Source organism: Salvelinus sp. IW2-2015, unplaced genomic scaffold (assembly GCF_002910315.2).
Source record: "Salvelinus sp. IW2-2015 unplaced genomic scaffold, ASM291031v2 Un_scaffold6959, whole genome shotgun sequence".
Lineage (NCBI taxonomy): Eukaryota > Metazoa > Chordata > Actinopteri > Salmoniformes > Salmonidae > Salvelinus > Salvelinus sp. IW2-2015.
The window spans coordinates 17,785-30,627 of NW_019948220.1; the positions used below are offsets into that span (position 1 = coordinate 17,785).

General features: G+C 46.5%; 1 protein-coding gene and 1 pseudogene across 1 annotated transcript; one reads left to right on the plus strand and one right to left on the minus strand.

Moving 5' to 3' along the window:
• Positions 1–3,415: 3,415 nt before the first annotated feature.
• LOC112079120 (zinc finger protein GLIS2-like) lies at positions 3,416–8,696 on the minus strand (annotated as a pseudogene).
• Positions 8,697–9,062: 366 nt separating this feature from the next.
• Positions 9,063–12,251, plus strand: LOC112079121 (zinc finger protein GLIS2-like; the record flags this gene model as incomplete). The annotated part of the gene is given in 6 exon segments (XM_024145155.2): positions 9,063–9,293; positions 9,714–9,847; positions 10,606–10,661; positions 10,664–10,729; positions 11,668–11,742; positions 11,745–12,251. Coding segments are annotated over 6 exon segments (741 nt in total), but the record flags the coding sequence as incomplete, so codon positions are not given.
• Between the last annotated feature and the right edge of the window lie 592 nt (positions 12,252–12,843).

A 12,843-nucleotide genomic window follows, 5' to 3' on the forward strand; every position in this document is an offset into this window, starting at 1 on the left:
AAAGAGAAAGAGAATGGTTGATTGTACTCAGTTAGTTTTATCCTGAGAAGAGCAGAGAAAAGTCATTGGCTGTGCTTGCTTACCGTTTACATCATTTCTCCTTGTTTTCCTCCATGGTGCAGCCAGTTCTCTTCCTCCTAGAGAGACCAATGGATCCTTGTGGCAGTGACTGGTGAAGAACAAGAACACCCCTCCTGTGTGTGTGTACGACACAACAGGACAATCCCAGCACCTCCCCTGTCTTTCAGGTCTATCCAGTAGAAACGTCGCAGTGGGCTTCTGAGCCTCACAACGTAAATGGTTCTATGCTGGAGTTTGGTGTATGCTTCACAGGTTGTTCTGTAGCCACGGGAAGGGCGAGTGTCGTGAAGGCGGAAGGGCAGAGGAGGAGAGGAAGGGCAGGAAGGAGAGATGAGGAAACTAAGTGTGGGTGGAGGTGGGGGGTTGTGTGTGTGTGTGCTGTGTGTGTTGTGTGTGTGGTGTGTGGTTGTGGTGTGTGTGTGTGTGTGTGTGGTGTGTGTGTGTGTTGTGTGTGTGTGTGGTGTGTGTGTGGTGGTGTGTGTGAGCCTGCTTCAGTGTTGTAAAGTGTTGTTATGGTTTTTGTTGACTTGGACGTTGGACGTTGTAGGCTAAGGGGATAATTTTTCGTTTCCTTACACTGAATTGCAGACAGTAGGCCTGAACAACACACACACACACAAACACACACAACACACACACACACACACAATCACACACACACACACACACACACACACACACACCAATAACAAACACACTTGCCTACACCCAGGAGATTTGATGACACGACACACACACCAGGTGACACAACAATGCCCACTTAAATTTGTTAATTCTTGTTTATTGACGTCACGTCTTCGTCATTAACAGACATTTTCTTTTTTTCGTTTAACAGTCCTCGTAAAAAAAACTGAAAGCACACAAAGCTATGATGTCACCAATCACACCTTTTTGTCAACTCTAAACAGTCAGTCATGTAAAAGTGTTGACCCTTTGGAAAAAATACCTAGTATTTATACATTTGCATTACATGTACCTGTACTTCATTGATGTGCTGTTGTGTATTTTCAAGTATATTTCACTTATGATCACATACAAGGCACTTGGAAACATAAAAAAATACATAATAATACATTGAAAATCTTAATGTGCAAACGAGGAAGAAATGATATCGATGCTGGCTGCAATAGGTAGGCATAGTCTAACGTTAACCCCTTGTGCATATGTAGACTTCATATGTAACTTCACCTCTGTCCTATTTGTACTTTCTGTGTTACCTCATATGGGAACCTGAAGTCTCGTGTTTTTCCAATCAACCTTACAGTTCTGGTTGTAACTACATTTAATTCAACTGGCATGGTGAGTTGCACACTGTTACATTCTACTTACAACAACGACTAAGTATATTTTGATGATTTTGTCTGTGAATAAATACAAATAATGAAGCTATTATAAGTACTACACAGTTATGTACACACTTCTGTTTACATTGGTCTACTTATCTAATCAATAAAACCTGGATCAAAATAGAAATCCCTAACTTGGTCAATAATACTGGAGCCAGGTAGTTGTGCAGATCACATAACAATCCCATCTTGTGGTTGGATAAGCTATTAGCAAATAATACTTTTATGAGGTTTGTCGCTTTATTGAGAAATGTCTGTCGCACAAAGGGTTAATGCGTCATCGTTGGGTTTGTAGATCTGAAATAGGATCCTTGTCTTTGTAACGCCCTAAATGACAACCTGTTCCTATGTAGTGCACTACTTTTGACCTCTGGTCAAAAGTAGCGCACTACAAGGAATAGGTGCCATTTGGACAAACCATTGTCACCAAGTGAGGAAAATAAGATAAGTCACGGTAGAGAGAGGAACAACTTCAACATTCAACAGAAACGTCTCGTCTTAACCAGAAAGACAAATAAAACTTGTTTTACTTGTTTGCAGAAGTGATGAAAATACACAGATGTCATAGCTATACAAACATTTCCACTTATTACCTTGTAACTTCAGGAGCCTATTCCCTACAGAAGATTTTAAAGGCTGTTTGCTGTTGGGACCCACCAGATTTGATCCATTTGTAGGGTAAAAACATACAAGATATAGGTTATTTTAAGCTTAATTCATTCAACGTTATTGAATTGATCGTCAGTTATAAAAACAAATGAGGTGATGTCGCCTGAAATGGCACCCTATTCCCTTTACAGTGCACTACCTTTTAGGGAATACTATACAGGGGATAGGGTGTCATTTCAGATGCAGCCTAGGTGTGTGAAGCCACTGCAGGTCAAGGTAGGTTGGTTGAGGTGAGAGGAAGGTGTGGGTCATTGTCAGCCGAAACATCATAGCCTTTCTTAGCCAAACCACACCTCTGTCGTCCTGGCAAACTAACCGTACCACTATGCAGGTGGCAGTCACATGACAATGGACCAAATACCAACATTCTTAGCTCAGAGGACCCCAGGGTAACTGGGTAACATGAGTGAAGGCTATCCCTACTAAACCCTGCCTGTGTAAAAAAAAAAAAGGTGAATCCTAAACTTCCAGTTACATTTGAACTTAGTCTCCCATTGTCATCAATGTTTGACTAAATCGGAAGTTAGAATCCACCCCATAGACGCATGTAGAATGTAGTTTGACATCCGATCATGCTTCAACAAGACACTGATCTAAGGTCAGTTTTGCATTTTTCTAATGGTTAAGGATGGTAAGCTGACCCAAGATCTGTGGCTACAGACAACTTCCACACAGAAACATTCAGTTCTGATGTGAGGCTAGAAAGATTAGACAGAATTTACCTGACTCTCTACCTCCCCCTGGTGGCCATAATAGTTAAAGACACTGATATAAAACCCACTGTTATAGTGACCATCCAGACTAACAGTAAGCTGTTATCGGGTTATAGTCCATAGGGTCTGTGCTGCATACAAATGATGACTAACAAAACATACAGGAGCATATTACCTCAATTCTCTCAATAACAGCTGCTTCTTCTTTACATCATAATGGTGATTACATAATCCAACTGCGTTGCCACACAAATCAATTGGGAATGTCAATTAGGGATGTCCATTGTGAAAAGTCCATTGAAAAGTCCATAGGGAATGTTTGAGGTACATTCCATAGTTTTCTTGTTGTTTTCTTCAGCCTGCTGTTACTTGTTAATGTTAAATGATCAGAGTTTTTAATGTCTGAAAAGGAGAATTACCTTTGACCCCACAGCAGCTTTTATAAAGCACCTAACCCTCCCCCCTCCACAACACACACACACCAAACTTTCAGCTCCGAGGCATCGTTTAGGCACAACACACACACAGAAACTTACACACACACCCTGTCCCGTGAATCGTAGCAACAGGCATGTGAGCACGTCTCAAGCTGAGCACACAACACACACACACACACACACACACACACACAACACACACACCACACACACACCCTGGCCCTAGCTGACAACAGCTGGTTTGAGCACCAACGCCGCAGGGATTGAATCACCACCCAGGAGGGGAGTTCACGCCCCGCCCCCGTCCCTCCGTACCCCCGCAGACAAATTCAATACCTCATCGTCCCTCTCCTCTTCACACCCGTCCTCCACCTCCCTCCTGCTCTCCCTCTCCCTAGCCGCCCCAGACCCATGGAAGCCAACCCAAACACGGATGCAGTCGAGAGTCCGAACGGGAGCAGGGAGGAATCACACACCAACCCAATCCCCCACCTCCGCTACCTAATGAGAACAAGGAGGTCTCCAGGGTGACCTAGTCTGCTGAGATCCAGGGGGCCACACATGGCCGAGAGGGGCAGCGAGGCCCCTAGATGGTGGCCCCCTAGGAGAGAAGCCCGGTGGCCCCTCCTGGGATGATAATATGGGCCCCGCCGACATAGCCCATCTCTGAGACCCTCCACCCGTTACCTCCGTGGAGACCACCCCCTTTGAGGAACACCCGAGCCCGGCCGAGGAGGCCTGTTCCTGGGTCGCGACGAAGTGTCCGTGGGCCTTGATGTGTTTGCGGAGGGAGCTGGGGTCGGTGTAGCGTTTAAGGCAGCCAGCCATCTTGCAGTAGTATGGCTTGTCGACGTAGTGGGTGCGCGTGTGGCTTGAAGCGGTCGCTGGAGTTGGGTAAGCGCTTGCTGCAGCCCTCGTACGGACAGATGTAGGGCTTCTCTCCTGGGAGAGGGGAAGAGGAGAGAAGGATGGATGGGAATTCTCTTGTCAACTGACAGATCTTCAGATTTTTGGAATGCATATGGTATTAGCATTTTCTTCTTGGACAGGTATGCCAGAAAAGCATTTAAATGACGGTATGCATGAATTAAAGATTATATGCTGTGTGTGTGCGACATGTTCATGCCTTTAAATCTGACCCGAAGTACCCACAGAGACATAACAGCACAGCGACTCTACCCCGCGATTTGCTAACCCCGCGAGACAGCCTTTAGAGGGGAAATAAACAGCTGTTTTTAGCAAAAATAATAAACTGACTTGTGTGTGTTGTTACTGACCTGTGTGTGTGTGTACTGACCTGTGTTGTGTGTGTACTGACCTGTGTGTGTGTGTGCTACTGATTGTTAGATGTGTGTGTGTGTGTACTGACCTGTGTGTGTGTGTGTGTGTACTGACCTGTGTGTGTGTATGACCTGTGTGTGTGTGTGTTGTGTGTGTGTGTGTGTGTTGTGTGTGTGTGGTGTGTGTGTGTGTGTGTGTGTCTGACCTGTGTGTGTACTGACCTGTGTGGTGTGTGTGTGTACTGACCTGTGTGTGTGTGTGTGTGTGTTGTGTGTTGACCTGTGTGTGTGTGTGTGTGTGTGTGTGTGTACTGACTGTGTTGTGTGTGTGTGTGTGTGTGTGTGTGTGTGTGTGTGGTGTGTGTGTGTGTGTGTGTGTGGTGTGTGTACTGACCTGTGTGTGTGTGTGTGTGTGTTGTACTGACCTGTGTGTGTGTGTGTCGACCTGTGTGTGTGTGTGTTGTGTGTGTGTGGTGTGTGTGTGTGTGTGTGTGTGTGTGTGTGTGTGTGTGTGTACTGACCTGTGTGTGTGTATGACCGTGTGTTGTGTGTGTGTACTGACTTGTGTGTGTGTGTGTGTGTGTGTGTGTACTGACTGGTGTGGTGTGTGTGTGTACTGACCTGTGTGTGAGGGGTGTGTGGTGTGTGTGTGTGTGTGTGTGTGTGTGTGTGTGTGTGTGTGTGTGTGGGTGTTGTGTGTGTGTGTGTGTGTACTGACTGTGTGTGTGTGTGTGTGTGTGTGTGTGTTGTGTGTGTGTGTGTGTGTGCTGTGTGTGTGTTGTGTTGTGTGGTGTGTACTGCTGTGTGTGTGGGTGTGTGTGTGGTGTGTGTGTGTGTGGTGTGTGTGTGTGTGTGTGGTGTGTGTGTGTGTGTGTGTGTGTACTGACCTGTGTGTGTGATGGTGTGTGTGTGTGTGTTACTGACCTGTGTGTGTGTGTGTGTGTGTACTGACTGTGGTGTGTGTGTGTGTAGTGTGTGTGTGTGTGTGTGTGTACTGACCTGTGTGTGTGTGTGTACTGACCTGTTGTGTGTGTGTGTGTGGTGGTGTGTGTGGTGTGTGTGTGTGTGTGTGTGTGTTGTGTGTGTGTGTGTGTGTGTGTGTGTGTGTGTGTGTGTGTGTGTGTACTGACCTGTGTGTGTGTGTGTGTGTGTGTGGTACTGACCTGTATGTGGTGTGTATGCTGTGTTGTGTGTGTGTGTGTGTGTGTGTGTGTGTGTGTGTGTGTGTGTGTGTGTGTGTGTGAGTGTGTGTGTGTGTGTTGTGTGTGTGTGTGTGGTGTGTGTGTGTGTGTGTACTGACCTGTGTGTGTGTGTACTGACCTGTGTGCGAGCGTGTGTGTATCTTGAGGTTCTCCAGGCGAGAAAAGCTCTTGTGCAGGTGGGACAGTGGTGAGGCTTCTCATTGGTGTGAGTCCTGATGTGGATCAACATCTTGTACCTGGGGGGATATACACACACATACACACACAGTGAATAAAGCTTTACACACATATATAAGTGGTGAATATACACTGAGTGTACAAAACTATTAAGAACCTTCTTGATATTGAGTTGCACCCCCCCACCCTTTTATGTTGCCCTCAGAACAGCCTCAATTCGTCGGGGCATGGACTCTGCAAGGTGTCAAGCATTCCACAGGGATGCTGGCCCATGTTGACTCCAATGCTTCCCACAGTTGTGTCGAGTTGACTGGATTTCCTTTGTTTGTTGGACCATTCTTGATACACACGGGAAACTTGTGAGCGTGAAAAACCAGCAGCGTTGCAGTTCTTGACGCACTCAAACCAGTGTGCCGGCACCTACTACCATACCCCATTCAAAGGCACTTCAATATTTTTGTCTTACCCATTCACTCTCTGAATGGCACACACACAATCAATGTCTCAATTGTCTCAAGGCTTAAAAATCCATATTTAACTTGTCTCCTCCTCATCTACACTGACTGAAGTGGATTTAATATGTGAACATCAATAAGGGATCATAGCTTTCACCTGGATTCACCTGGTCAGTCTGTTCATGGAAAGAGTAGGTGTTCATAATGTTTGGTACACTCAGTGTATGTCTTTATAGTAATTTGTTAAAAAAGAGTCTGAATTTTTTTAATCCACTTTTAAATCTGATTAGGGGCACCTTCATATCTGAAGATCAGAGACCCTCATACCTATACGCTGAAGAATAAGCCCCTCCTACCTGGCGTTGAATCCCCTCCCGTTGCGGGCACAGCCCTCCCAGTGGCAGCAGTACCCAGAACTCTTTTCAGGTTTGACATGGTAGTCATTTGATGTGATCCACCAGGTCCTGTAACGAGTCAAACAGCAGGTGGCACTAGAGAGCAGAGAGAGAGGGAGGAAGAGAGGGATGAGGGAGAGGTAAGAAGAGGGAAGGAGAGAGAGAGAGAGCGAAAGGGAGAAAGAGTCCATTTAGACTAGAGCATTTCAGGTAAGTGAACTGGAGCTGAGCATATGATATATGCTGTATATGAAAAAGTCATACTCATACTTCCACACATTTGAAGTACATGCTGACAGTTATCGCAGTGCAATTCAGATAGTAATGTGTTATGAATCGATGGATGGATGTACATTTGTCGGGAACATTATGAGTGTGTGAGTACAAAGGAAATACAGGTATAAACAGTAAACTGTTGCGAAGAGTTTTGCAACGTTCCGATTCTGAATGCACCCCAGGGTACTCTATCCCATCCACACACACCCCTTCTCCTGTCCACCTGTCAATCGCATACCTTCATCCAATGGCAAGCCAGCTGCTCGTCCGATGAGGGATCGGGTGACGCCCGCTTCTCCCCGGGTGACCATGAACATGGAGGAGGGCAGGTTACCCCGCCCCCTGTGGTCCCGATTGGCAGGAAGATCTGGAAGCCCTGCGGAGAAGCACCGCCTTCCAGGTAACGAGGGAGAGCTGCTTCCTGATAGAGAGAGAGAGAGAGAGAGAATTTATTTTTAATTTTTTTATTTCACCTTTATTTAACCAGGTAGGCTAGTTGGGAACAAGTTCTCATTTACAACTGCGACCTGGCCAAGATAAAGCATAGCAGTGTGAACAGACAACAACACAGAGTTACACATGGAGTAAACAATAAACAAGTCAATAACACAGTTGTAAAAAAAACAAAATGAGTCTATATACATTGTGTGCAAAGGCATGAGGTAGGCAATAAATAGGCCATAGGAGCGAATAATTACAATTTAGCAGATTAACACTGGAGTGATAAATCATCAGCTAGTAGTAGAGATACTGGTGTGCAAAAGAGGAAAAGTAAATAAATAAAACATTAAGGGGATAGGTAGGTAAATTGGGTGGGCTGTTTACAGATGGACCATGTACAGCTGCAGCAATCGGTTAGCTGCTCAGATAGCAGATGTTTAAAGTTGGTGAGGGAAATAAAAGTCTCCAACTTCAGCGATTTTTGCAATTCGTTCCAGTCACAGGCAGCAGAGAACTGGAAGGAAAGGCGGCCAAATGAGGTTTGGCTTTTGGATGATCAGTGAGATATACCTGCTGGAGCGCGTGCTACGGGTGGGTGTTGATATCGTGACCAGTGAACTGAGATAAGGCGGAGCTTTACCTAGCATGGACTTATAGATGACCTGGAGCCAGTGGGTCTGGCGATGAATATGTAGCGAGGGCCAGCCGACTAGAGCATACAGGTCGCAGTGGTGGGTGGTATAAGGTGTTTTAGTAACAAACGGATGGCACTATGATAAACTGCATCTAGCAAAATAGTCCAATACTCTACTCAGCAAACTAGATGCAGTTTATTCATTAGTGCCATCCGTTTTGTTTACTAAAACACCTTATACCACCACCACTGCGACCTGTATGCTCTAATCGCTGGCCCTCGCTACATATTCATCGCCAGACTCCACTGGCTCCAGGTCTCTATAAGTCCATGCTTGGTAAAGCTCCGCCTTTCTCAGTTCACTGGTCACGATATCAACACCCACCCCGTAGCACGCGCTCAGCAGGTATATCTCACTGATCACCCAAAGCCAACACCTCATTTGGCCGCCTTTCTTCCAGTTCTCTGCTGCCTGTGACTGGAACGGAATTGCAAAAATCGCTGAAGTTGGAGACTTTTATTTCCCTCACCAACTTTAAACATCTGCTATCTGAGCAGCTAACCGATTGCTGCAGCTGTACATGGTCCATCTGTAAACAGCCCACCCAATTTACCTACCTCATCCCCTTAATGTTTTTATTTATTTACTTTTCTKCTCTTTTGCACACCAGTATCTCTACTACTAGCTGATGATTTATCACTCCAGTGTTAATCTGCTAAATTGTAATTATTCGCTCCTATGGCCTATTTATTGCCTACCTCATGCCTTTTGCACACAATGTATATAGACTCATTTTGTTTTTTTTACAACTGTGTTATTGACTTGTTTATTGTTTACTCCATGTGTAACTCTGTGTTGTTGTCTGTTCACACTGCTATGCTTTATCTTGGCCAGGTCGCAGTTGTAAATGAGAACTTGTTCTCAACTAGCCTACCTGGTTAAATAAAGGTGAAATAAAAAAATWAAAAATAAATTCTCTCTCTCTCTCTCTCTCTATCAGGAAGCAGCTCTCCCTCGTTACCTGGAAGGCGGTGCTTCTCCGCAGGGCTTCCAGATCTTCCTGCCAATCGGGACCACAGGGGGCGGGTTCAACCTGCCCTCCTCCATGTTCATTGGTCACCCCGGGGAGAAGCGGGCGTCACCCGATCCCTCATCGGACGAGCAGCTGGCTTGCCATTGGATGAAGGTATGCGATTGACAGGTGGACAGGAGAAGGGGTGTGTGTGGATGGGATAGAGTACCCTGGGGTGCATTCAGAATCGGAACGTTGCAAAACTCTTCGCAACAGTTTACTGTTTATACCTGTATTTCCTTTGTACTCACACACTCATAATGTTCCCGACAAATGTACATCCATCCATCGATTCATAACACATTACTATCTGAATTGCACTGCGATAACTGTCAGCATGTACTTCAAATGTGTGGAAGTATGAGTATGACTTTTTCATATACAGCATATATCATATGCTCAGCTCCAGTTCACTTACCTGAAATGCTCTAGTCTAAATGGACTCTTTCTCCCTTTCGCTCTCTCTCTCTCTCCTTCCCTTTCTCTCTACCTCTCCCTCATCCCTCTCTTCCTCCCTCTCTCTCTGCTCTCTAGTGCCACCTGCTGTTTGACTCGTTACAGGACCTGGTGGATCACATCAATGACTACCATGTCAAACCTGAAAAGGATTCTGGGTACTGCTGCCACTGGGAGGGCTGTGCCCGCAACGGGAGGGGATTCAACGCCAGGTAGGAGGGGCTTATTCTTCAGCGTATAGGTATGAGGGTCTCTGATCTTCAGATATGAAGGTGCCCCTAATCAGATTTAAAAGTGGATTAAAAAAATTCAGACTCTTTTTAAAACAAATTACTATAAAGACATACACTGAGTGTACCAAACATTATGAACACCTACTCTTTCCATGACAGACTGACCAGGTGAATCCAGGTGAAAGCTATGATCCTTATTGATGTCACATATTAAATCCACTTCAGTCAGTGTAGATGAAGGGAGGGAGACAAGTTAAATATGGATTTTTAAGCCTTGAGACAATTGAGACATTGATTGTGTGTGTGTGCCATTCAGAGAGTGGAATGGGTAAGACAAAATATTAAGTGCCTTTGAATGGGGTATGGTAGTAGGTGCCAGGCACACCGGTTTGCGTGCGTCAAGAACTGCAACGCTGCTGGTTTTTTCACGCTCAACAGTTTCCCGTGTGTATCAAGAATGGTCCAACAACCAAAGGAAATCCAGTCAACTCGACACAACTGTGAGGGAAGCATTGGAGTCAACATGGCCAGCAATCCCTGTGGAATGCTTTGACACCTTGCAGAGTCCATGCCCCGCACGAATTGAGGCTGTTCTGAGCGGCAACATAAAAGGGTGGGGGGGTGCAACTCAATATCAAGAAGGTGTTCTAATGTTTTGTACATCAGTGTATATTCACCACTTATATATGTGTGTAAAGCTTTATTACTGGTGTGTATGTGTGTGTATATTCCCCCAGGTACAAGATGTTGATCCACATCAGGACTCACACCATGAGAAAGCCTCACCACTGTCCCACTGCAACAAGAGCTTTTCTCGCCTGGAGAACCTCAAGATACACACACGCTCCGCACATCAGGTCAGTACATCACATCCACAGTCGTACACACACCACACATCACACACAACACACACACACACCAACACACTCAGTATTCACTACACACACACACACACGACACACACACACACACACATCACAGGTCAGTACACACACACACACATAGACACAGCGTCAGTACACACAGACACACACACACAGCACACACACACACACACACACACACACCACACATACACACAGTCACACACACACACACACACAACAAGGTCAGTCCACACCACACACACCACACACACACACACACCACAGTTACACCCCTTACACACAACACACACACATCCACACACACACACACACACACACACACACACACACACACACACACACAGGTCAGTACACACACACAGTTTTACACACACACACACAGGTAGTCCACACAGTCAACAGTCGTAAACACACACACACCACACATGCAGTCAGTACAAGTCACAACACACACACACACATCACATGTCACACACCACACCCCACTTTTGTACAAGTCACACACACACACACCAATCCACACACAGGGTCAGTACACACACTACACACAGGTCAGTACACACACACACACAGGTCAGTTTGATTATTTTTGCTAAAGAACAGCTGTTTATTTCCCCTCTAAAGGCTGTCTCGCGGGTAGGTAAAATCGCGGGGGTAAGAGTCCGCTGTGCTGTTGCTTTGTCAGTCTCGCTGTTGTGGTGGTACTTCGGGTCAGATTTAAAGGCATGCATACATGTCGCACACACAACAGGCATATAATCTTTAATGATGCATACCGTCATTTAAAGATGCTTTTTTTCGCATACCTGTCCAAGAAGAAATGCTAATACCATATGCATTCCAAAATCTGAAGATCTGTCAGTTGACAGAGATTCCCATCCATCCTTCTCTCCTCTTCCCCTCTCCCAGGAGAGAAGCCCTACATCTGTCCGTACGAGGGTGCAGCAAGCGCTACTCCCAACTCCAGCGACCGCTTCAAGCACACGCGCACCACTACGTCGACAAGCCATACTACTGCAAGATGTTGCTGGCTGCCTTAAAACGCTACCCGACCCCTGCTCTCCTCCGCAAACACATCAAGGCCCACGGACACTTCGTCGCGACCCAGGAACAGGCTCCTCGGCCGGGCTCGGGTGTTCCTCAAAGGGGGTGGTCTCCACGGAGGTAACGGTGGAGGGGTCTCAGAGATGGGTATGTCGGCGGGGCCATATTATCATCCCAGGAGGGGCCACCGTGGCTTCTCTCCTAGGGGCCACCATCTAGGGGCCTCGCTGCCCCTCTCGGCCATGTGTGGCCCCCTGGATCTCAGCAGACTAGTCACCCTGGAGCCTCCTTGTTCTCATTAGGTAGCGGAGGTGGGGGATTGGGTTGGTGTGATTCCTCCCTGCCCCGTTCGGACTCTCGACTGCATCCGTGTTTGGGTTGGCTTCCATGGGTCTGGGGCGGCTAGGGAGAGGGAGAGCAGGAGGAGGTGGAGGACGGGTGTGAAGAGGAGAGGGACGATGGTATTGAATTTGTCTGCGGAGGTACGGAGGGACGGGGGCGGGGCGTGAACTCCCTCTGGGTGTGATTCAATCCCCTGCGGCGTTGGTGCTCAAACCAGCTGTTTGTCAGCTAGGGCCAGGGTGTGTGTGTGTGTGTGTGTGTGTGTGTGTGTGTGTGTGTGTGTGTGGTGTGTGTGTGCTCAGTTGGGACACGTGCTCACATGCCTGTTGCTACGATCACGGGACAGGGTGTTGTGTAAGTTTCTGTGTGTGTGTTTGTGCCTAAACGATGCCTCGGAGCTGAAAGTTGGTGTGTGTGTGTGTGGAGGGGGGAGGGTTAGGTGCTTTATAAAAGCTGCGTGGGGGTCAAAGGTAATTCTCCTTTTCAGACATAAAAACTCTGATCATTTCAACATTAAACAGTACAGCAGGCTGAAGAAAACAACAAGAAACTATGGAATGTACCTCAAACATTCCCTATGGACTTTTCCAATGGACTTTTCACAATGGACATCCCTAATTTGACATTCCCAATTGATTTGTTGTGGCAACGCAGTTGGATTTTGTAATCACCATTATGATGTAAAGAAGAAGCAGCTGTTAT